Source organism: Eulemur rufifrons, chromosome 30 (assembly GCF_041146395.1).
Source record: "Eulemur rufifrons isolate Redbay chromosome 30, OSU_ERuf_1, whole genome shotgun sequence".
In the NCBI taxonomy this organism is placed as follows: domain Eukaryota; kingdom Metazoa; phylum Chordata; class Mammalia; order Primates; family Lemuridae; genus Eulemur; species Eulemur rufifrons.
The window spans coordinates 119,910,619-119,935,410 of record NC_091012.1 but is presented as its reverse complement, the minus strand read 5'-3'; the positions used below and the strand labels follow the sequence as shown (position 1 = coordinate 119,935,410).

Genomic DNA, 24,792 nt, shown 5'->3' with positions numbered 1-24,792 from the left:
TGAATATATAAATCTGTGTTAGGTCACCTTTTCAGAACTGAGTCCAAGACAGGGTTTTGGATGCACATGATTGATTAAGGGAATATTCTTCAGGGAAATCCTGTAAGGAAGAGAGGGAGGAAAGCAGGGCAGGAGAGGGGAAAAAGCTGAGTGAGGATGAGGTCTCCGGTAAATTCTAGACTTGGCATCATACACAGAGGAGCTCTGGAGCCTAAGTTGCACCATAGAGTTGTCCCCATTTGAGGCAAAGCAGCTGGTCTTTTGTCTACCCACATCAGTCAGTTACTGGCAGTGGGTGACATCCAAGGGGATGTAAGTTTCCCAGATGGGTGGCTCTTGTCAATAATCAAGAGTAATTTTCGAGAGGAGATGACATGAGCAGTTACCAATCAACACTCAAATGAGCTGCTAGAGAATGGATACATCAGCTTAGTAAAGGATATCAGAGCAGGGCATATACTACACTATCATAGGTGTCTTAATTGTTTTATTATTATTCCAATATACCTACCCAAGTAGACACAGGTTGTGCATCCCTTTTCCAAAATGCTTGGGACCAGAAGTGTTTTGAATTTCAGATATTTTCCAATTTTGGAATATTTGCATATACAGTACATAATGAGATATCTTGGAGATGATACCCAAGTCTGAACATGAAATTCATTTATGTTTCATATACACCTTATATATAAAGCCTGAAAGTAATTTTATTATTCCCTTTGGGACACTGAATAAACTGTGTGTTGTGCATTTGTGTTTTGACTATGACCCATTACATGAAGTCAGGTGTGGAATTTTCTGTTTGTGACTTCACATTGGCACTCAAAAAGTTTCAAATTTTGGAGTATTTTGGATTTCACATTTTCTGGTTAGGGATGCTCAACCTGTACCTTAAATTAATACAATTTACCCTTTTATAAGTAAAGTATTTCATTTTTATATCAGGATGCAATATGTATAAGTTCTGTGATTAGACTTTTATTTTTAAGAATTCAGCCTTCAAGCTTGTTACCATGGAAGTATTTTGAGCTCTTACATATGTAGTAATGGTGACTTAATTAAAAATACTTTCTCTAATCTAATTTGAATATATTGACATTATCCAGTGGATGTAGCTTTTGTTCGTGAAATGGTACATCAGTATCAACTCCCTATAAAGGAATGAGTTCTGAATCTTAATTCCATCACTGTCTTCATATAAGCTCCCAGAACTTAATGGGTGGTAACAAAAATGACTGAACATGATGCTTTCTACTCCCATCCCCCAACATAACTTCATGGCTTCATAAACTCTCATTGGCTGTGAAAGAATATGCACCACAGAGGGGTACTGAACTAGAGTACTAGAATCCTCTCATCAGGGAAGGAGAATACCAATAGCAAATTCTCTAAGAGAGGATTACAAAAGGGTATTTCATTCTGAAAGAGAGACAAACAGATTACATACTACCAGTCTACACAATTACCTGATGATAATTTTTAAAAATAATAAAATAATAATAGTTACATAATAAAATTGCACATAATTCATAAATGTGTAATGAAATTAACAGTGCCTAGAAATCTGCTTTTGGAATGATTGTTTTAAACCCAAAAGAGCTTGTGTGTGGTAGTAAAAAAAAAAAAACTGAATGTACAGCAGCAATTCTGTTTATCAACAGTTAGGTTTTAAATTATCACATATCCTTTTAAGATTTGAGATGTCCCAGTACACATGTTTAAAAAAATGATTTTTGCTAATGTAAAGAAAACTTTATTTATAAGGAAATACATACTGAAGTATTTAGGGATGAAATGTCATTATTTCTCTAATTTATTTTCAACTGGTTTAGGAAAAAACTATAATACCCACAAGGTGAGAAGGAGCAATGTGCAAAAATGAGGCAAAATCTTAACAAAGGAAGAAATAAATGTCATTCATCATCTCTTTCACTTAATAAAATGCTTTATTGTAACTATTGAAAAGAGACAAGTGCATCATTTACTTAAATGTATTTATTCAAATAATATGAATATATCTTGAATTATTCTTTATAATATTTTCCATCTTTTTCCAAAAAGTATTAAACCATCTTAATTTGATAGCTTATTTTTTAACGTTCATCTAGTTTAGTGGCAGTAAAACCTCCTAAGCCATAGGTCCTCTATCTATTTCCATATTAAAATGACCACAAAGTGTCTCTGATGTCCAAGGTATCATTTCTTCATTTCAGCTCTAGCTCTTCCTTGACATGTGACTCTGAACAGTTTGAAACTTTTTTTTCTAACTGACAGTTAAGTACTGAATAACTCTAATTTTCAGAAATATTTATGGTTTTATTCCAACATTTTTCTCAGTAAACATATTCTGAAAGTTTGCACTAATATCTATATTTATTCCCAACACAACTCTCCCTCTGTTCTCTTGATTTAATTTGTTGCTAACTTTTTAGAACTTTCTAGACTAAATCTTTTTGCTTTTACCTTCAAGCATTTTGCTTCATCTTACAAATCTTCTGAGACTTTGAATAATTTGATCTTACTGTTTATACAGCTACCTTGAATGTGTTTCACCCTTTTTCACTGGCAGCAATATCCTCTTTGGCAGATAGCCTCAGTTGCAATAACTTGATTCTAAAATTGTAATTCATATTGTGGTAAAACAAAATAATTGCATGCTTACCACCAGAATTATAACTGTTTAAAATCTCACCTGGAATTCATTTTATGTAATGGGACAAATGTGCAAAATTGTTTAGATAAATATCGCATAACCCTGGCATCTCTGTGTGGTTCTTTCATCCTATTTAATGAGGTATGATGGCTCTGCAGCAGTCACTGACAGGAATGATGACAATAACTCGAACATTGATGCTGTTCATCAAGCTTCCAGCACATCTACTGTAGGTAGTATCTCATTACAGACCTTTAATAAAAATCCTAAAACCAAATTTAGTAATTGAAATTAACTAAATCATAGAAAGCTGTGAAATTTACACCTTTATTAAGAAACCTTTATTAAGAATATGTGGTGGTAGGGAGAATTAATTCTAGGTTCAGATATAGCTGGGTAAGAATCCCAGCACTCACACTCATTAGCTGGCACGGAGTTTCTTCAACTGTACTGTTTGGTTATTCATTTGTTTATTTTTTATGCATCCATCCATTCATTTAATAAATGCGTATTGAACTGGTTAGTAGGCACAGTTGTAAGGAATGGGGCTAAAGAAATGAGTGAGAAGGACAACGTCCCTGATCTCAGGGGTTTACAGTCTGTTGGAGATACAGAAAGCAAAAAAAGTGGATACATAATGTAACATCAGATAACAATAAGTCTTATCAATAAAATATTAAAACAGACTCTCGATCAAGTGACCAGGAATTAGGAAGGCAGTGTTTCATATGGGGAAATTGGAAAAGGCCTTTCTGAGGAGGTGATGTTTGGAAAAAGAGAGGAAGCCATGCAGTCGATTGATTGAAAAAGTTTTACAAGTGAAGAACAGGAAATTCAAACCCTTAGTGGATATTTCTGTGAAGGGTTAGTGAAAATTTGTAAACTTATTGCCACATAGTTAGGTGTTTGTTAGATGTTAGATGTAATTTTAAAATAATAAATGTAAATAATTGATTCCATATGTTATTATGTTGCTTCTTTGCTCTAATGTATGTCTTCCTTTTCATCTTTCTAGATCGTTTTTCTTCTCTTGAATTCTATACCATTCATTCAGCTCTCAGAGCCTTTAGGCTTTGCTCTTTTTAATTTGTAGTGAGTTTAACCCTGCTTGCCATATTCAGATTTTACTGGTGTCAGAGGTTCTGTTTGCTTGGTCTTTGCCCTTCTGCTCAACATTTGTATATTCTGAGCAATGCCAAATTGATTTTCTTGATAAGTGTTGGACAACTTCTTTTTTCCAAGCAATAAGTACACAGCTTCTCTGTAATAATGATAATGTTGATGTACCTGCCCTGTGACGACCTGTTGTTGCATGTGTGTATGCAGGGAGAGGGGTGATAAAAAAAAACGGTGACAAGATGCCATTTGGAAGATAGTGCTTCCAGGAAACACAGAAAGCCCAACCATACCCTGCCCCGGTCCTCCCCATTCCCTACAATGGTTTCTTTTTTTCACTTCCCCTGATGTTCCCAGAAGTCAGAGCAAAGTGACTATCTACCTCTGTCTCTGGCTGTGAAAAAAAACCACTACCATACCTCAACTCACTTTTGTTTTCTTTCTTTCTATCTTGTTTGGCTGTAAAACATTTATTCGTAATTTTAACAGTTTGGGTCCAATCAGAGAGAAGAACCAAAGTTATTTGAACAGGGAAAGTTTGTACAAAGAATTATTAAGTGTAACGGGATTGTAGTAATGAAAGGATTGGCTATTATGAAAGAAAATATATTTATCTGCTTGGGCTTGCCATAACAAAATACCATAGACTGGGTGGATTAAACAGCAGACATTTATTCCTCACAGTTCTGGGAAGTCCAAGATCAAGGTATCAGCCAATTTGGTTTCTGGTGATGGCTCTCTTCCCGGCTTTAAGATGGCTACCTTCTTGCTGTATTGCTCACTTTATCTCTTCCTTGTGAGCACAAGGAAAGAGAGAGAGAGAGAGAGAGTGAGCGCGCGCGCGCGCACGCGAGCTCTCTGTTGTGCCTTCTTAGACAGGCAACTTACTTGCTGATATTTTCTTAAAGAAAAAAAAAGGACATTAATTCCATCCGGAGGGGCCCCACCCTTATGACCTCATTTAACCCAAATAACTTCTCAAAGGTCTTCTCTCCAAATACCATCACATTGGGAGTTAGGGATTCAACAGATGAATTGGGAGAGGGGAGTCACACACATTCAGTCCCTAGGAAAAAAGAAACCTAAAAATAGAAGAGTGGCTGCCTTTACCCCTAGGGCTGAGATAGAGCACCCAAGAAAAAGTCCCTAACTTTTCATTCCCAGAGCAGAGATTCAAACCTTATTGGGAAGGTAGAGCCATGGCTTACTGAATGGCAGAAGTCACTGATTTGCCCCACTAGCAGAACTTGTTAAAAATTTGTCCTCTGGAAGTTAACAGAGATCCTCTCTCTAAGATCCCTGGGAAAGCTGTTCATGGAAACAAAATGTCTTACCTGAGGCTCTGCTAAAAACATCATCAAGCTGCTGGCTGCTGTGCACTGCAGGAGCCAAGTGCTGGAGAAGGCTCACACACTGCAAGAACCTGCCAAGCGAGCACACTGGAACTAGGAGGCAAAACTCTTTCCTCCTGCGATGTCTCTCCAGTACCCTCTACTGGCAAAACTTGAGTGCCAGCTAGCAAAGAAAAAAACATTTCAAAGGCCCAGATCTATTTTTACAGAGCAGGCAGAAAGGTATATTTAGACCTGAGAGGCAAAAAATCAATAACCAGCTCATGGATATAAACTAATAAATACCAGCAGAAGCAGACTAAATGAAGAGTACTTTGTTTGTTAGCAGGGTAAACTACTTTTAAAGGCCATTCTCAGTTTGATTCATTGCTACATCCTCTGTGCCTAGAATAAAATCTGACCCAATATAGATACTCAGTAAATATGTGTTGAATGAATGAATGAACTAATTCCTGAATTTTTCTCTAATGTTTTTCCTCTCTCTCTCTTTTCTTTTACTATAGCTGATGGATGCACTGATTGGTCTGTTGATATCAAGAAATATCAAGTTTTGGTGGGAGAGCCTGTTCGAATCAAATGTGCTCTCTTTTATGGTTATATCAGAGCAAATTACTCCCTTGCCCAAAGTGCTGGACTCAGTTTGATGTGGTACAAAAGTTCTGGTCCTGGAGACTTTGAAGAACCGATAGCCTTTGATGGAAGCAGAATGAGCAAAGAAGAAGACTCCATTTGGTTCCGGCCAACATTGCTACAGGACAGTGGCCTCTATGCCTGTGTCATCAGGTATTCTTTTAATTCTATTACTGCTGAATCAAAGAAATCACATGCTACTTCTCATACTTAAATTTTGTTGCTAACTCTTTTGCCTAAAGGTATTGTCTCAATATTTGCATGGGTTGCTGCTTTCTAAAATTTAGAATCTAAATCATAAAAAGATGGGATTGGAATTTATATTGAGACATTATTTCTAGCTTATGGAGAAAAGAGATACCATCTGGGTATCTACTTATGTTACCAGAAATTACTAAAGACTATGAAATAAAATTTATAGAGGAGGTAAAATGTTGCAAATAAAATGTAAGCAAAGACTTGCAGAAAGGATGCATAGTTTATTGCTAAATGGGTTGTAACATTTTGTTATTGCCCTTCACAGACAGATAGAGCATGGATACCTCTGGTTCACACACATCTGCAAAGATGATTTAGGTAATGTGTGTATGTGCACAGGAAGAGGAAGGCAGCATTGCCATGTTAGGGAATACAAAGGTTGTGCTCAAGATCATTTTGTTAACTAAAACTGCTGGGTCAATACAAAAATTCTCCCTAATCTTTCAGGGCCAATACCAAAGTTAATAACAAATTCTTTGCCTCTGTCCCCAGGTAAACTCCTCATATATCTAAATATCTTTGTCAGCTTGTGGAAGAGACATATTTAGTTTGTTGAATGATAATGCATTGAAACAGTATCTGTGTAATACATTAGCAGTTAAAAATCTCAGTTTAAGCATTTAGCCCTTCATGGATTGTGAATCACACCCTTCATGAATGATCGTGGATGTCATTAGACTATAAGAACATTAGCAAAGCTGGGTTATAGGCAGATACAGGGTATGTTTAAATCTATTTTTTAGCTTTCTGTATTTCAGATTATTTAGAGAACTAAAGAAAATCCAAAGCAGTTGATTCTCAATTTGGAGAAAGTCTTAGAATCACCTAGTGTCTTTTTCAAATAAAAATTAGACTAATACTTCTGAAATTCTGATCATCACCTATCACTCTTCTGTCATAAGGATCATGCCTCCCTCTCATTGTCACCTGTAAGAATTAGCTTTATGGTGAGCCATGGCTACAGGTGTGTTAGGATATTAAGATAGGTCAAAGCACATAAAAGTTAAACAGAAATGTATCCTTTTAACACTGACACCATATATTACATTACAGTTAATGTTAGAAAATATAAATGAATATAAGCAAAGGGTTGTGCTTGGCAAAGATGCCTAATGGATTTTAAAAGAACAAATGCATCATTCCTTTGGCAACTCTTGTTCTTTCTCTTAGGGTCTACTAATCCTTTTATGTTCAATTATAACTCTGAATATAAGTAGAGGTTTTGTAGGGGCATAGATAAGTAACTGTCATACTAGTACACTTAAAGAGTACTGTTTGGACCAGCCATTCTCACTTGACCAATAGTAATTTGATTTTAATTTCATATCTGCTTTATTTCTTTTTAAAAATCATTATTTCTGATTGTTCATGCATGCGGGAGGTGATTCGTTAAGATAGGCAAGTGTGTGTCCTCACATTAGAATTAGATTGGAATTGAGTTGAACGTCCTTAGTCTAACATGTCATTTCATCACTTATTGTTGGTGCAAAAATAATGATGTGTTCACATTAGTAATCTGATTTTTGAAAGCACTGAGGTTGCAATTCCTTGATGTGTTTAAATATCCAATGTGATCCAATGCTCTGAGAAATTGCATTAAAATGCCTCTGAATTTATAGTTGCAATAATGAATGAAAGTTTGAAAAGTTTCCAAAATGATGACATTTGCCATATGTTCATATGCCTACATATTAATGGAAGGTGAAACTAAAAGACAAACACTTTAAGGTTGCATGTTTGTCAAATGGCATCCTAGAGGAAGTGATAAACTGCAGAAAGAGATACTTTGTCACTGAAATTCAAATATGCCAATTGATTTGAAGCTAGTGTTGCCATGGCTTCCTTTTCCAATTTGGAAAGGGGTACTCAAAATCTTTATAAACAGCATTTGAAATAGCATGAGTTGGTGTTGACGTGAAGAAAGCCCAAGGGCTGTTAGTTGAGTCACTGACATTTTGGCACATTGTTAGCTATCAGGCCACAAAACTGTCACCATTAGTTTTTAAATAATCCACTTGCAAAGAATTTCAAAAGTTTGAAAATATTAGCTTCTATTCTAAGTTTCTAGTCATTCTGATAAGTGTTCTGGGTATTAACTTGTCAATAAAATGGTTTAACAAGGCTTTCATATACAGCTAATTTGCATTTGCATCTAAATATGTGCAATCAAATGTTGTAAATAATGGAAACGCCTAAGATTACTATCATTATAATGAACAAGAACTTTTTTACTCCCTTCCCTTAATATCTATTTTAGGCAGAATAATATCACATGGTTCTTTGCTCCATAGTAGTTGTTTTTTTTACTCAGTTTTCTCCTTCTTGAATTTTTATGTTATTTTTTACATGAAAAAGTGAATGAAAAATTACTTAATGGGTACAATTTACACTATTCGGGTGATGGTTACACTATAAGCCCGGACTCCACAACTACGTACTATATCCATGTAACAAATTGTATTTGTACCCCCTAAATCTATTTTAAAAAATTAAAAAAAGAAAAAGCAAATGAAGGAGAGCTGTGCAACAATTTCTTTTGTTTGTTTTACTTTTATGATGATGCATAAAAAGTTTAATGAAAAATAAAATTTTCCTATATTCTTGACTTCCAATTTTTAATTCCCCTTTTCAGAGTTATGCCCTATTAGCAGTTTCATATGCAGAACTAGCTGGGGCACATATAAGCATTCCAATACCCCCCAAATGGTAGCATACTAAGTTATTTGGCACCTTATTTTTTAAATAAAATTTTATTTTTGAGATAACTGCAGTTTTATATTTAATTACAAGAAATAATAGAGAGAAATTTGCTCAATGGTAGCATTTGGCAAAACTATAGTATAATATCATAATCAGGGTATTGACATTGATACAGTTAAGAAACAGAACAATGCCATCACCTCAAGGGTCCTTCCTGTTGTCCCTTTATAACTACATTCATTTCTACCCAACCGCAATCCCAAACTCCTGGCAACCACTAATCTATTATTTATATTTATAATTTTGTCAACTCAACAATGCGATATAAATAGAATCATAAAGTATATAACCTTATGGAATGGGATTTTTCTTTCAACATAATTCCTTTGAAATGCATCCAAGTTGTTGCACATATTCATAGTTGATTCATTTTTATTGCTGAGTAGTATTCTATGGTGCGGACATACCACAGTATTTATTCATTGGTTGATTCCAATTTGGGGATAGTAAATATAAAGCTTCTATGAACATTCATGTATAATATTTTGTGGAATATAAGTTTTCATTTTTCTGGAATAAATGATTGAATGAATATGGGTTGAATGGTAGGTATGTGTTTAGTTTTATAAGAAAGTCCCAAAGTATTTTCCAAAGTAGCTGTGTCATTTTATGTTCCCATCGGCAATATATAAGTGATCCAGTTTCTCCACATCCTTGCAGCACTTGGTGTTGTCATTATTTTTAACTATAGCCATTCTGGGAGGCGTATTGTGATAACTCATTTTGATTTTAATTTGCATTTTCCTAATGGTTAATGAAGACTAACATATTTTCATGTGCTGACTTACCATCTCTATCCTTTTCAGTAACATATTCATGGTTTTTGTCCATTTTATAATTTAATTATTTATGTTCTTTTGGTTGAGTTTTGAGAATTATTTGTATGTTCTAAATAAGAGTCCTTTTTCTAATATGTGGCTTGCAAATATTTTCTGTCCAACTAAAGCTTGTTTTTCCATCTTCCCAATGGGTCTTTTGCAGAGCAAAAGTTTTTAATTTTGATGAGATTCAATTTGTGAATTTTTTCATTTATGGATCATGCTTTTGGCATAAAGTATAAAAACTCTTTGCCAACTCTAGTTCCTGAGAATTTTCTCTTATTTTATTTTTTAATTCTAAAATTTAAAAAATTGCCAACAGTTTGATTATTTTACATTTAAACCTTTGATTCCTTTAGAGCTAATATTTGTATAAAGTGTAAGGTTTATTTAGATTGAGGTTTAGCTTTTGGGGATTGGATGTACAGTTACTCCAGCACCATTTGTTGAAAAGGTTATACATCATTCATTGAGTTGCTTTTGTATCTTTATTCAAAATCCATTGAGCAAGTTTGTATGGGTTAATGTCTACATTCTCTATTCTGCAGTTTTGTGTATTCCTCTGCCAATAATAAATTGTATTGATTAGTGTAACTATATGCTAGGCCTAAATATCAAGTAGAATGAGTCCTTCTTTATCCTTCTTTTTCAAGATTGTCTTAGCTACTGCAGGGCCTGTTAGTTTCCATGTTAATCTTAGCATAAGCTTGTCTATGTCTACAGAAACTTACAGGAATTGTGGTAACAATTACATTAAGCCAAGAATTGATGTCTTTACTATTATATATTGAGTCTCTCAATCTATGAACACAGTATCTCTTTCCATTTACTTAGGATTACCTTCTTTGATTTCTTTCATCAGCATTTTATAATTTTCAGCATACAAATCCCATGCACATTTTGTTAAATTTATACCTAAGTATTTCATTTTCTTTGCAGTGTTTATAAATGATATTGTCATTTTAATTTCAGTTTCAACATGTACATTACTACTATATAGAAATGTGATGGATTTTTGTGTTTTGATTTTTAAAAACAAAATTTTTTCAAGTGACATATTTATAAGTGTTCTATCTAGTATCTACTTCCTTTGCCCAAGTCTTGATTTTTGTCTTTAGAGACCAAATAACTTTTTTTTTCATTGAAAGCACATATTTGGCATCTATCAAAAAGTACTTAGTGAAATCCATTTATTTATTCATCCATTTAACAAACATCTACTGATCACTCTGTGATAAGTAGTATGCCAATGCTAGGATTACAAAGTTTTAAAGAAAAGTTTTTACCCTAAAGTAGTTTACATAAGAGAAAATAAGTATGTAATAAATTGCTGTACATACTATGAAAATAGTTTAGAATTCAGTGGGGTTCTGCGAAGATGGAGTAGCCCCATTCCTACCAGGTCTTTCCTCTTACAACTAAAAAGCATGGACATAACACAACAAACAAGCATAAGAAGTCTGTGAAAGGTGGCAGAAAGACCTCAAAACTTAAGTAATGACATGGCAACATGTCTAGCTAATCGTAGGGTATGCCTCTTAGACTCTCCTACCTAAGGGTCTTAGTGTTTGCCTCATAGACCTTCTTAGCTACTTTCTCTGGATGATAGAGAGTATGCATTGTATACCAAACATATTACTATGGATTTTTCTCCATTAAAATCAATATGAGGTGTTTATCAATGAGAAAGCACTCAATAAATATTTATTGAATGAAATAATGAGAGATTGGGGTTAGTGTTCCTTAGAATACCTTGTGAAAAACATTGCTATAAACAAAATTACACAATTTTCTGATTCTATCATTCTCCATGGGAAAATAAAAGAATTCTATTTCTTATGACATCCCTTGTCTGAAACTAACACAAATTATGAACTGCTTATCCTACATCATGATTTTTGTTATTTCAAAAGACAGTTTTCTGTCTTTTAATAGAATATACCTTCACTGTCACCAGATGTAAATGGAAAGTAATAAAATGTTAGGTCTTTATTAATTTATTTGAGTTCTATTACAACTTAAAATATTTCAAAGTAGATTAAAAGCAATATGCAAATATTTGCATTCATTACTCAATGAATAAAAATATTCTAGTCAAAAATTTTAGGTCTAATAGACCCATACAAGTAACTGCTATAACTATAGTATGAACAATTTAAGTAATTTATTTTAATCTATATAATAGAATATAATTTTAATATTTATTAATTTTCATGTGATTATTATTTAAAAATCAAGTTATTCTTGAATAAAAGGATATATAATGTCAGCATCATTTTAGAAAGTCTTAAACATTTATGCCCCAAGGAATCTTCATAATTTGTTCAGGGCAATCAGAGTCCATATAAATGTTTTATATCCTACTCAGAAATTTTAATGATCATATGCATATGTGTTCCAAGGACCTAGTATAGTTTCACAATCTTGATTTCCTAATTTCTAAACTACCTCTCTTAAATGAAACCATAGTATACCCTGGAGAATATCAGCTGTAATTTATAGGCTATAAAAATGCAATTAAACCTACATAAGCTAGTCCCTTTTTTAAAAAAAAAGTCATACACAAGTGAAAGTCTTTAAAATAAGATGTCAAGTCTGGTTGTAGAGTCTCCTATGTATTGAAATCGAAGAACTGTACATCAGGCATTCTTTCTATACTTTTTTGGTGAAAACATCTTTCTTGCCATAATGGGCTCCAGTGAGATTTTCCAGTTGCATAATTCTGATAATGTTTGGAGATGGTGCTGAAATGGTAGCTCAACCTAGAAAAGATAATAACTTTAACTGTCTTTCCATGTCTGAGACATGAAAGCATTTTCTAAAGGACCAAACTATCTTTGAACAGGGCAATAAATAGCCAGATTGCTATCCTTCTGAATTGTTTTAAAAAAATTGATGGAAGCAAAAGCCAAGAGCTGTGTGGGTCAACTATTTGATTTACTGATTTTTTTTTTTTTTACCATCTATGAAATACATGTCTTCAATATAACAGCCTAATTTTTTTTACAAAGAAGATGAAATAAATTCTGCTAGAGTGATGATGGGGTAGTTTCTTAGATCACTGGATTAAGAAAAGCTTTGTCTAATCTTTCCAAGTCCTGTAAGAGAGACAGCTTTGAGAACTCTTTGAAATCAATTGTGTCATGTCCAGGACAGAAACTTATAAATTTTCTCTAGAAAGTATCAAATTAATATGAAGTAGGTAGGCTACTGAAAAAGATACATTTGTAAAATAATTAGGTACATAATGTTTAATTCTGAGATTTTATGTAGTCTTTCTTTGTTTTCCATTTTAGATAAAATGAATCACTATGGGCCCTTTTCAGTTATGGAAAGAGCATGCACATTTTTTCATATTTTACAAACATTAATAAAAGCCTATGATATGAAATAATTGATAATTATAATGAGGAAATTTTAAAATTGCAAACAATATTTGCCAGGCATGCAGGTCACTTACAATTCAACAAGACTTTACTGGTGGCTATATTTTTGTACTGTGATTGTTATTTTTTCTTTTTTTCTAAAAACTATTCTGGAAAAAATGTTAACTGCTAATGTTGATGCAGTAAGTGAGGAGAAAGTGAATAGGCCTAATAAAGTAAAATAGCTCCTGATTAGCAAAATTTGAGATAAGTGAAAAAGTTGAATATAAAGCTAAAATTATCTAAGGCTCTTTCTAAATCTAATTTTGCATGTGGGTCCCAAGCAAAAGATGTGAATGATAATTTCAATGAACATACAGAAGACAAAAAGGCACTATTTGGTTTTAGGATAGCTCATTTTAGCAATGCTTTAAAGACTAAACTCATGGCTAGGGAAAGTGTAATTGAGAAAGATTTCTCTGTTAGAAAGGTTTCAGGAGGACTAGTATAAAAGATATTAAATAATGATCTAGAACAAGGGTTGGCAAACTTTTTCTATAAAGAACCAAATGGTAAAAATTTTAGATTTTGCAGGCCATATAGTCTCTATTGCAACTACTCAACTCTGCTGTTGTAGCAAGACAACATCCATACACAAGACATAAATGAATGGCCATGGCTGTATTTCAATAAAACTTTATTTATAAAAACAGGTGGTAGGATAGATTTGGGCTGTGGGCCACAGTTTGCTGACTCCTGATGTAGAAAATGCCTTGCAAACTGCAAATAGTTAAACCAACAGTAGCAACTGTGGTTGTTATTAACAAAGAAAAAGCCACAATCTATTCCTGATAGAGCAAGTAGATTAGTTTTGTTTGAAAATGGGGTTTTTGCAGATGATCATTAGAAGGATGACTATAAAGAATAGTGAAATAAAAATACTAAGACTAAAATAACAGGCAAGTGTCAAGCAGGGAATGGAGAACCGAAAGCAGTTTTTGTCAAAGTATCTTGTAGCAAATATATGAATGTCTAGAGAAATTAGAAAATGGAAAACAGACAAGGAGTTTTTACAATAATTGAGGCATAAGATGATGGAGGGACTATAGTTACAGTATTAAAGGTAGGCATGGCAAAGAAAATAAAACAGATTCAAGATCATTATTGGAAGGAAAAAAATCGATCAGGGATGATAGTTGAATGATTATATTTGATGATGCTATGGAACACAAGTAAAAGGAAAAGAGACAGCAAGAGGCATATCTTAAGGCTTTTCCATACAAAACTAAACTTATTTTTTTAATTAAAAAACACAGGGTATTAAGAAATAAAATTGCCTAGACTTTAAGCTATTAAACTAGGAAACATTTAAAAAGAGTTACCCCATCATTGCTCTCGCAAACAGCATTTGAATGAAGAAAGGAAGGGGTTTGGGATACTTTCTAGGTTCTCTGATGGTCCACTTGTTAGTCTTTCCCTGATGTAACTTTGCATCTTTGCATCTCTGATCACACATATATTATCATTGAGATGGGAAAAGAAAAAAATCTTTTGGTCACTTGTCGCAGTTTGGGGACAGGCTATTGCATATAACAAGAACCCTAGAAATAGCAGTGTCCTAAACATGAGAGAAGTTTATCAAGGAAAAGTCCAAATGTAAGCCTTTCAGAGCTCATATGTTGGCTGCCTAATTGTTTAGGTCTCAGTTTTCTTCTGTATTTCCAACACTGCCCTCTATAGGGCCTGGTCCTCATCCTTATTTTTCAAGATGAAACCATCTAACCATCATATCCATGCTATTTATTATAAGCAGGGAAATGTAGAATGAAAGGAACAAAGAATATGATCCTTCCCACCTTTAAGAACAAGTTCCAAAGGTTATTTACATCACTTCTACTTACATCTCATAGGCCAGATATTGTTTGCATAATTACAACAAGCTGTAGTGGTGGCTTGGATATGTAGTTTTTATAATTAGTACCCATGTGCCTGATAAAAATATGACTATTACTAAGGATCTTACATTGATTTCCCCAAATGAAAAGCCCAAGACAGCGATTCTTGTGCAAGTGATCTATTCAGGGAGTGCTCTCAGGAAAAACTTTCAGCGGAAGAATCCAGGCAAAGATGTGTTTTCAAAAGTCTAGCCTCACCCTGATCCCACAGGGAGCTCTGGAGCATAAATTGCATCACAGAATTTATCCTGCCTTGAAGTAAGCTTAAATGTCTCAGGCATCTCTATCCAGGTGGCTCTTGTCATGCTAACGTGATTCTGTAAGGGCACAGGTGTGAGCCTTGACCAGCCAACACCCACAGCAGCTGGGGGATAAGTATAACAGCTGGTGAAGAAATTCTGGGTAGGATACCAAAAGCATCTGCTACACTGACGAAGAAAGGGGACAGATATTGAGGGAAAAATAGTAGCCATTTTTATAACAGCCAAAAAGTATCCCTCCACATATTCTGAGATGACTTAATATCCTATTTTTGTTTTGCATATGGTAAGCAGTCCATCAATATTTGTTGAATGACTAATGCATATTCTTGAAAAACTTTCTATTTTTTCCACAGCCTTCCTTCCTTAACATTTTTGAAAGGATTTAAAAATGTTAATATTCTCAATACCACCACACCTATCCCAAACACATACACAAGTATCCTGCCCTCAATAGCTAGTCCCTCTGCACAGATTTTTAAGTCACACTTGCAACCAATTATAGAATTACTTCACTGAAATTCCTGAAGAATTAGCTGGAAAAATCCTTGCACTTTCAAATGTTTCTAATTCTGGTTTCCAGAGAATTTCTCATTGCCCAAGAAAGAAATAGCCAGCCAGGTTACTATGATTGGAATACATACAACTTCCTTATATTCACCTTAGTTAAATCCTAGGTGAAGAATAGGTTTGACTTTGCTCATCATTTTACTCTGGCCTAGATTTATGCTGGTTTTACATTGACATTTCTGGCTTTCAGGCAGGTCTCCATTTAGTAACTGCTTCATGATACAGAATCTGAGCTTATAAAATAAAGACTTAAATGAGGTCATTGAATAAGCATTTCACTGATTTCATTATATCTCACAATTATAGATCTGTAACTATCCATTTTCTCCCTTGAAGGTCATAAAAGACAGTCCTATAAAAGAGCCATGATTATGAGTAACATTTAAAGATTTGAAGTCTGATCCAATGATTTCAGGAAAATGTCTTATATTGTTCTAAAGCCAAAAAAAAAAAAAAGGAAAGAAACAAAAAAGCATGATTTCAAAGCAATACCACATCAGGTTGAATTAGACTGCATATTACAGAAAAGTGGCTTAAGCCAGTTTATTCTCTCATATAAAGTAGTTACTAGATAGGGATTCCTAGACTTTTATGATAATTTTAGGATTTTGCAAGGCTCAGACTCCAAGGCTTTATGATCTGCCATTATTAGTTTGTGGCTTACATCCCCAAGGTCACTTCATGCTCCTAGTATAACTGAAAAACTGAATTTTTAATGTTATTTAATTTTGAATAGCCACATGTAGATCTTGGTCTTTGTTTTGAAATGGTCATTACAGGCCATTTGTAGCTATTTCTTAGAATAGAAATTCTTCTAAATAGCTCTTATTTTCCTAGAATCATGTAATGTAGATGTGGAAAGGATTTTAGATTTCAATGTCGGGGTGACCTCATTTTATAAATGAACAACAACAACAACAGCAGCAGCAACAAAGGAGGCCCAGAGAGTTTAAGTGGTGGCTTTCTAGAAACCCAAAGCTAATGTTCAGAAATACTGAAAATCAAGCTGGATCTCCTGATTCTATAATCAATGCACTCACAGATATTCATTTATTTAAAATATTTAAAATTGTTTTTTTCAATAATTCAGACAGATCTTCTTCCATTTGTTTCAAATTAGTAAAATTTTATACAATTATCATTTCAATTTATTTTCAATGGCTATTTTATTTGAAGAATGATTGCAATAATCTTACAACAAATTTTTACCCCATCTACCCTAGATATTGAGGCTTAGGCTTTCTTTCTGGTCTTGACTCTGTAAACCAATCCACTAAATGATAAACTAGCAATTAATTTACATTAATTTACATTAAAATAAGGATACTATTTCTGTTACTGTAGAAGTTTTTAGAATTAGTTGTATCTAAGTTGATGTGATTAAATTGGCTAGGGATTTTTGATATTGTATCCATTTAATTAATTCCAGTAGATTTTTAAATATCTACCCTACAGCAGCAGCCACTGGGCTAGACATTGAAAGCACAGCAGTGAATTAAGCCAGAATAGAATTAAGCTAGACTTGAATACACTCCTGTAGCTGGAAGTCAATTCTAGAAAAGAGCCTTTGAAGCAGTAATTACTTGTCTCCTGACTTTTGGGAAGGAAAAGAACAGGGTGCCTTAAGACCAGATAATAGGCTGACCCAACTCACTTGGTGTATAGGCTCACATTTGAAGGCTGCACTGTGGCAACTGAAATCTGAATACTTCTGGGGTTGCACAAAAAATTTCCAGAGGTTATGCCACAAAAGTAGTATGAAGGAAATTCATCCCCAAAATCTCAACTTCCACATGTACTCTTGTCTAAAATTGCCTGAAAACTCACAATAGCACTCTTCCACTTTACAAAAGAAAGGTACACTTCTCTCCCTTCCCAAATTATAGCATGATGCATTGCCCCAGGGTGTAAAAAGGACTTAGAGTGCCAAACAAAGGGATGGATAGTCTGAAATATTAATTTGAAAAAAGGGCCCCTTAAACTCAGTGATCTTCCTCTCCTGCCTGTCTTACAGGAGTTTCTGATAAGTTTGAAGCTTAATACAAGTTGGTATATTCTTAATTCAGAACAACCAAAGCAATATATAGTAGTGATACTGAGTTGTTTCGATGTAATTGGAATGTTTTATAGGACTGTAGGATTTTTTTTTAATGCATTTGATAAAACTCATGGATAAATTTTACTTTTCTTTCATATTTGATGTGCATTATACAAAGAAAGAAATTTAAAACCTATTTCATCAAATCATGCCATGAAATCTTTCACTTAGTCAATTCTCACCTTATTTCACTTTATATAATATATAATATTTTCTCCCTCCTATTAGCAAATAACTTCTTCAAACTTACAAAAAATAGATGTCAACTTTAAATAAAGAGGTTTTTTAAAGTTCATTTAAGGAAAATGTGACCCCCAAAAGTTTGAAAACCACTGCTGCTCAATGTTTCTCAAATTATAGTCTTATTTATAATTAGATTAAAAAAATCACCAAGGTGCCAGTTTATAAAACAAACACACAAAAAGATTCCTTGATCCTACCACATACCTATTGAATTGGAATTTCTAGGGAAACAAGGATCAGGAATCTGATGGTGCAGCATACACACAGCTGATTCTTATCCACATTAAGTGTGAGAATTTATATACAGGTGATAGTGATTACTATGGTTTGGATGTTTGTCCCTCCCACCCCCAAACCTCATGTTGAAATTTGACCCTGTTGTTGGAGGTGGGACCTAATGGAGGTGTTTTGGTCATGGGGTTGGATCCCTCATGAAAAGATTAATGCCCCTCCATTGGCAGTGAGTGAATTCTCACTCTATTAGTTTCCACAGGTACTGATTGTTAAAAAGAGCCTGGCACCTCCCCACTCTGGCTTTCTTTTGCTTCCTCTTTGCCATGTGATCTCTGCACACACCTGCTTCCCTTTGCCTTCCACCATAAATGGAAACAACCTGAGGCCCTTACCAGACACAGATGCTGGTGTCATGCTTCTTGTACAGCCTGAAGAACTGTGAGTCAAATAAATCTCTTTTCTGTATATATAACCAGCCTTAGGTATTCCTTTATAGCAACACAAAATAGACTAAGACAGTGATCTTTTTAAGAGAATTATATCTCATACAAATTCAGGAAGTGATGCTTCATATAATCAAATGTGTTGTATAGTCTCTTGATGGTAGACATCTAGCACCTAACACAGTGCCCAGCACTTAGTAGAGTCTTAAGAATTGATGATTCAAAGGAAATGAACATCAAGATCTATACCTCCTTCCAAAATATTAGAAGACTGAATGTAAAGGATGCATCAAATGTGACAGGTGTGCTCTATAGTTAATGTTTTGGGTTTTTCTTTTTTTTTTTTTTTTTTACAAAAAACTCTTTACCTCTTCAGCTAAATTCAATTTACAAATGGAATCATAGGTAGTGAAGACATAGCAGGGTGCCTTCCAGATTCCACTGCTGTGATCTTCAAATGAAGGAGCAAGGCAGATTAGTCAACCTTCTGAAAAGTTCTTAATTAAGGAAACCAATAGTGTGCAGAGTAACAGCCTGTGTGTTAACCTTGTTGACACAGTGTAGAAGTCCCATGTAGATAGCTGGTACAAAAGAATAAAAATGTTGTTCTAGTTCCTAAATTGGAGTTTTCAAGTAATTGTATTTCTAGTGAAAATTGCTTCTAAGGATGTCTGTTCAAAGGCTTTAGCTTACAAAGTAAAGACTTGAAAATATCAAACTTTCTTGATCTCTGAATGTTGTTTTCATTAATTAGGTGAATATGACAGCTCTCTATTTACTCTAATAGCCCCCCTGGAGGAAATAACAATTCTGTTTGTCTAAACAGTACTTAATGACTACTCTAAAATTAGAGTTTAAGACCTTTAACTCTAGAGTGCAAAGCTCTATGTCCTTGACTCTGATGTTTATCATGAATATTAATTTCTGATCTTAAAGTCAAACCATGAAATTTTTATATATGGTCATACCTTTCCCTTGACAATTTTTGTAATTGCCATAATTTTCTCATCAGCAAGAGTTGTTTGTGTCTTCTCTGGTCTAAGGAGGCTATAAAATTGACAGCTCTGAATTCCCTCTTTTGTTTCAATGTGAAGCTGTAGACTTGTTTACTCTGAGCAGTAACTAGACCTCTGATCTTAAAAGAATTATGGTTTTTATTGATGCCCTTACACAATAAAGGACTCAATATATTTTTGTCATTACATGTTTTCATTGTTACCTTTGGGATTACTTTCCTATTAGGGGAGATTTATGTTCATTGCTCCAGACACGTATTCTGTTGCTCACACAAAAATATTATTTTCTGCAGGATATCTATCATTTTCTTTAAAATTGATTTATTGGTAGTATTTGATCATCAATATGTTAATATTGTTTATAAGTGTCCAACATTAGCACTCATTAAATGATATATATGGACATATATATGTAAACACACATATACATGCTTGTTTAATATATGTAATTCAATTGAAATATTGTTCTCTTCTGTTTGTACTTTTAACAAAGATTTATTGAACATCCACTATACATTAAGCCTGGACTTTGTTCTGTGGATAGAAAGAAAAATAGACAAGACACAAAATTGGCCTGAAGATGCCACGATCAACCAGGGAAAACAGACAGACTCATAAAAAATTATGTGTATCACTGTATGGCAAATACTGTTGGAGATATGGTGACAAAGTGCTGTTGCAACCAGAGAGACTCAGGGTTGGTTACACAGAACAGGGGGCATTGAGGCTGCATGAGATGGATCTTTCTTGATAGAGAAATGGAAAGGGTATTTTATTGTACACAGTGGACATGGCTCAATGCCAGCCATGGTGATTTGGGAAAAGTGTTTTGAGAAAGGAAGAGCAACAGCTATAAATGGCTAGAGTGAAAAGTGCAAAGTGGTGCATGGGAAGAGACATAAGCTAGAAAGGAAAATTGTGAATAGATTTGGGAAGCACCTGAGAACAGAATCTCAGGCTCTAGTGTTTGAATTTTTTTCTTATTAAATGGAGATGGTGATGCAGGATGGCCTAAATATCATAGAGAAAATTATTCTAGATATTGAGTCATTCAGACAAATATTTTTAAAAATTATTTATGAACATTCTTCTTGGCCAGGTGATGGCCAGAGTCAGTCTCTATTCTCAAACATCTTGTAGTCTTTCAAGGGAGAAAATTAAGTCAGTCAATAATTAATGTCTGTTATGACAGAGGTTATAAGAGATGAAAGAACAGAGTGTAATGGGTACACAAATGAGGCATGTAATTCAGCATAAAAATCAGGAAAGTCTTCTTGTAGATATAAGTATTGAGTTTTGATATGGGACTAAAACTTAGCTAAAAGAAAAAGGAGGTTTGCAGAAGATCCTAGGTGAGTAAATAGTTTAAGGCTGGAATCTAAGTATGCCTTCTAATTGTCCATGACTATAGCAAAATGCCCATGACTTGGATTATTCTTAGATATAGCTACCTAAGTAGGAAGGGATCAGTTCATGGTTTTGGCTGCAAAACTAAAGAGCTAAAACTTTACACTAAAAGGTATAGGAAGACAATAATGAACTCTAATCAGGGGGATTTATTAAGGTCAGGCAAAAGCCATCAGATTGAGGATATCAAGTGTTTGTAGAAAGAAGCCTTCATATGGATGGGGTACTGGCATCATCAGTGAAAGAGCTAACAAAATGGGAGACTTTGAGGGTCTGGACTTAGGCCATAATAGTAGGAATCCATAGAAAGCCAAGAAAACCACTAGGCCAAAGCTTTCATAGCATTTGGCCATGGTTTGAATGTTAGGGATGAATCATCAATGATGACTTCCCAGAGAGTAGATAGATGTTGATGATGTTGTAAAATGTGTATGTGCACGTGTGTGTTTTAACAATCAAAAGGTTTTAATACAAATATGAAATCTATATAGAGAAGTATTATGATTTTATTGCTTCTTGGCCTTTTGGCTAAGAGAAGTATTATGATTTAGCTGTGTAAAAACTGGCTGAGAACTAGAAGACATGATTCCTAGATCTTCAAACTTCTAATAGTGTGACTCTTGGATGATACTCTAAATCTCTCAGAGCCTCTACTGAAAAAAAATGGGGTAAACATCAGACATCTTTGTATAGGTTACATGAACCAAAATATCAGTAAGCCTTGTACAAAATTTTAACTTTACAATAGAAACCACATCAAGTATTTTGGCCCTAGGACCTATCAATTTGTTTATTATCAATGAATGAGTGAATCTAGTTAAAGACCTTTCATTTTTCACACACCTCTATTTGGAAAGCTGCCACTAAGTAAGTAGTAGTTTGTTAATATCTGTACTTCATACTTCATACACAATTTGTTCTCTACCAAAAAAGTGTCTTTGTTAAAACATTTCAATCAACTAAATCACTTAATAACTCTAATTTATATTTTGAGGGGGAAAATATACTTAGAAAAAGAGCTAAATGTGTGATTTTATTTCTGCCTCATTGAGCCTCCTCTTTGTCTATGCCAACCGGAGTTTCCTCCTCCATAGGGACGCACACACTTATGGGACACTTGATTGTGAGAAAATCCTCAAGTTATTGGAACTTGGTTTTGAGTTATATTACTTCCCCTCCCCTCCAATGTATGTGCCAATCATCTTATGGAAAATAACCTTTTCCTGTTTTTTGTCCCAAGAAAGCCTTGAGTCTCATCCAGAAGTCTGATTAGTGTTAAGTATCTTTGCTCGAGTGGCAACTCTTTTCTGATTATAAAGAAATTGTAATCCCCATATGCATATGTTGTTGCGGCCCGATTATAGAACGGGGGATGAACACATAAACATACATACAGACACATACAGAAATAAACACGCAGAGAAATAAACACGCAGACACACATGAAGACGGTAAAGACTGCAGTACGGAAAGCAGCAGTCGCTTTATTTTTATACACCTTTTGTCCAGCAGCTACTTCCTGGTACGTGACTATCTTTAGAGCCCTGAGGCGACATGTTCCATTTCTTATGGAAATTGCTCAAGGGAAGGCAAACGTTGGCATCTTAACCTTTGGACCTGAGTGCAGGACAATGAGACACACCTTGGCTATTTGCCACAGGAAACAGTTTGTCTATTTCAATAGGCCATTGACCTTTAGTTCCAAGAAGTATTTAGCAGTCAATGGGCCGTGTCCGGACCCATTGACTTCTGGCCTAAAGGAGTGTTCTGGACCCATTAACCTTTGGACCCAAGAAGCACGTCCAGCTTTGCTGACTCTGAGCTCAAGCCAATTCTTGCTCAGGGACGATCCCTACATATACACAGGGCCGACATGCCCCTTTATCAATCAGGAAAAGATTTCTTTTTTATCTGTCTTTCCTTTCCAGCCCTTTGAAGTTCAAGCTTATATAAGAGTTAATTTTAATGAAATTGTTTTAAAATATCTTTTAATCACTTTAACAAGCCTCTAGCAGAGCATTGGGTTACTTTCTTCCTCAAAGAGTTCAATTTGTATTTTCTAAAGCATGTACTTAACATGGCCTTGAAAAAGGAGATATATCAGGAATTTCCATCAGAAGAATCTAGGTGGTGGTTGGTTGTTGGGGTGATGAGTAGGCATATATTAATAGATGGAATTAAATCAGCAATATGTTGATAAATGTTGGATGATGGCATATGGGAGTTAAGTAGTGTTATTTTACATATGTTTGAAATTTTCTATACTTAAAAAGATTATGGAAACTTAAAAATTAAAATGGTTCTCATAATTTTATTTTTGTAGAATTTTCTCTCTTAACATGGTATATCAGTTAGCTATGATTGTATAACAAACCACTCCCAAAACCAGTAGGTTAAAGCAATGAGCAAATATTGATCATGAGCCTATGGATCAGCTGGACTGTCTCATGCAACTACTGTTCTCAGTGGATGAATTCTATTCATTTTGCCTGGAATCTCCCACATGCTTGGGGTTATCTGTATATAGGCTAGTCTAGTATGGCCTCAGTTACTAAATGTGGACTCTCCTCATGGCCTCTAATCCTTCACAGAGTAGATTTTGTGTGTGGGTGTGTGTGTGTGTGTCATCTAGAAGGGCTGGGTTCTAAGAAAAACAATATAAGACAATATAAGGATGTAAAGCCTTTTGATGTCTAGGCTCAGAACTGGGACACCATCTAAAATTTAGCCACATTCTGTTGACCAAAAAAAGTCACAAAGCCAGCCCAGCTTCAAGCGGTAGAAAAATAGACTTCTTCTTGGGAGGAGCTGCAAAGTCACATTGCACTGGGAGCATGGATACAAGGTGGGGCATAAATTGGGGCCCTCAATGTAATCAATCTGTCATATAAGAATTTACTGCTTTTAAATCAATGACTACAAATATTCTGTTAATCTACCAATTTATATTTCCAAATACTAACTCTCCTTCTAACTTTAGCCTACCTACTGATCACCTACTCTTGGATTTCCCATAGGCATCTCACATTCAAGTGACTAGAGTTTGTTACTCCTTTTGTAAAACCTTCTACTTTTCAGTGCATGTGTATGTACAATTAATGTCTTCACCATTCATCTATTCATCCCTCTACCTATTATTTAATTCAATAAATACTTACTTCATGCTGATTATATGCCTAGCACTTTGATAATCATTGATGAACCTAAGGTAAGTAAACACAGACATAGCCTCTGCCCATATAGGACTCAGAGAAATGAGTAAGAAACCCAATGGGAAATCACACAAAAAGACACATAAAATTGCATAAATAACAGCTGTTAAAGAGAAAAGAAACATGATTATGTGTGATGTTATAATCAGGTATTATTGACATGGTGATTTGGAAAATCAAGAGAGGCTTATCCGAGTTTGTGTTAATTTAAGTGAGATCAAACTTTGTTCTTTGGTGTATGGAGACATAGAACATAAACCTCAACCAACCTGAGAAATGAACCTTTGCTCTTAAAAAGCCACTAGAATTTGGGGGTTGTTTATAATCTAGTCTATCCTGATGAACATACATAGTGTTGTTATTGATCATTCTTATACATCTTGAAGACACTAAGGATGATGG

General features: G+C 34.5%; 1 protein-coding gene across 1 annotated transcript in view; it reads left to right on the top strand.

Moving 5' to 3' along the window:
• IL1RAPL1 (interleukin 1 receptor accessory protein like 1) overlaps positions 1-24,792 on the top strand; it is a 1,283,297-nt gene that overhangs the window by 666,392 nt on the left and 592,113 nt on the right. Inside the window, exon 3 of the mRNA XM_069463825.1 lies at positions 5,625-5,904. Coding sequence (XP_069319926.1) covers positions 5,625-5,904 — 280 coding nt within the window. The remainder of the gene's footprint in view (positions 1-5,624; positions 5,905-24,792) is intronic.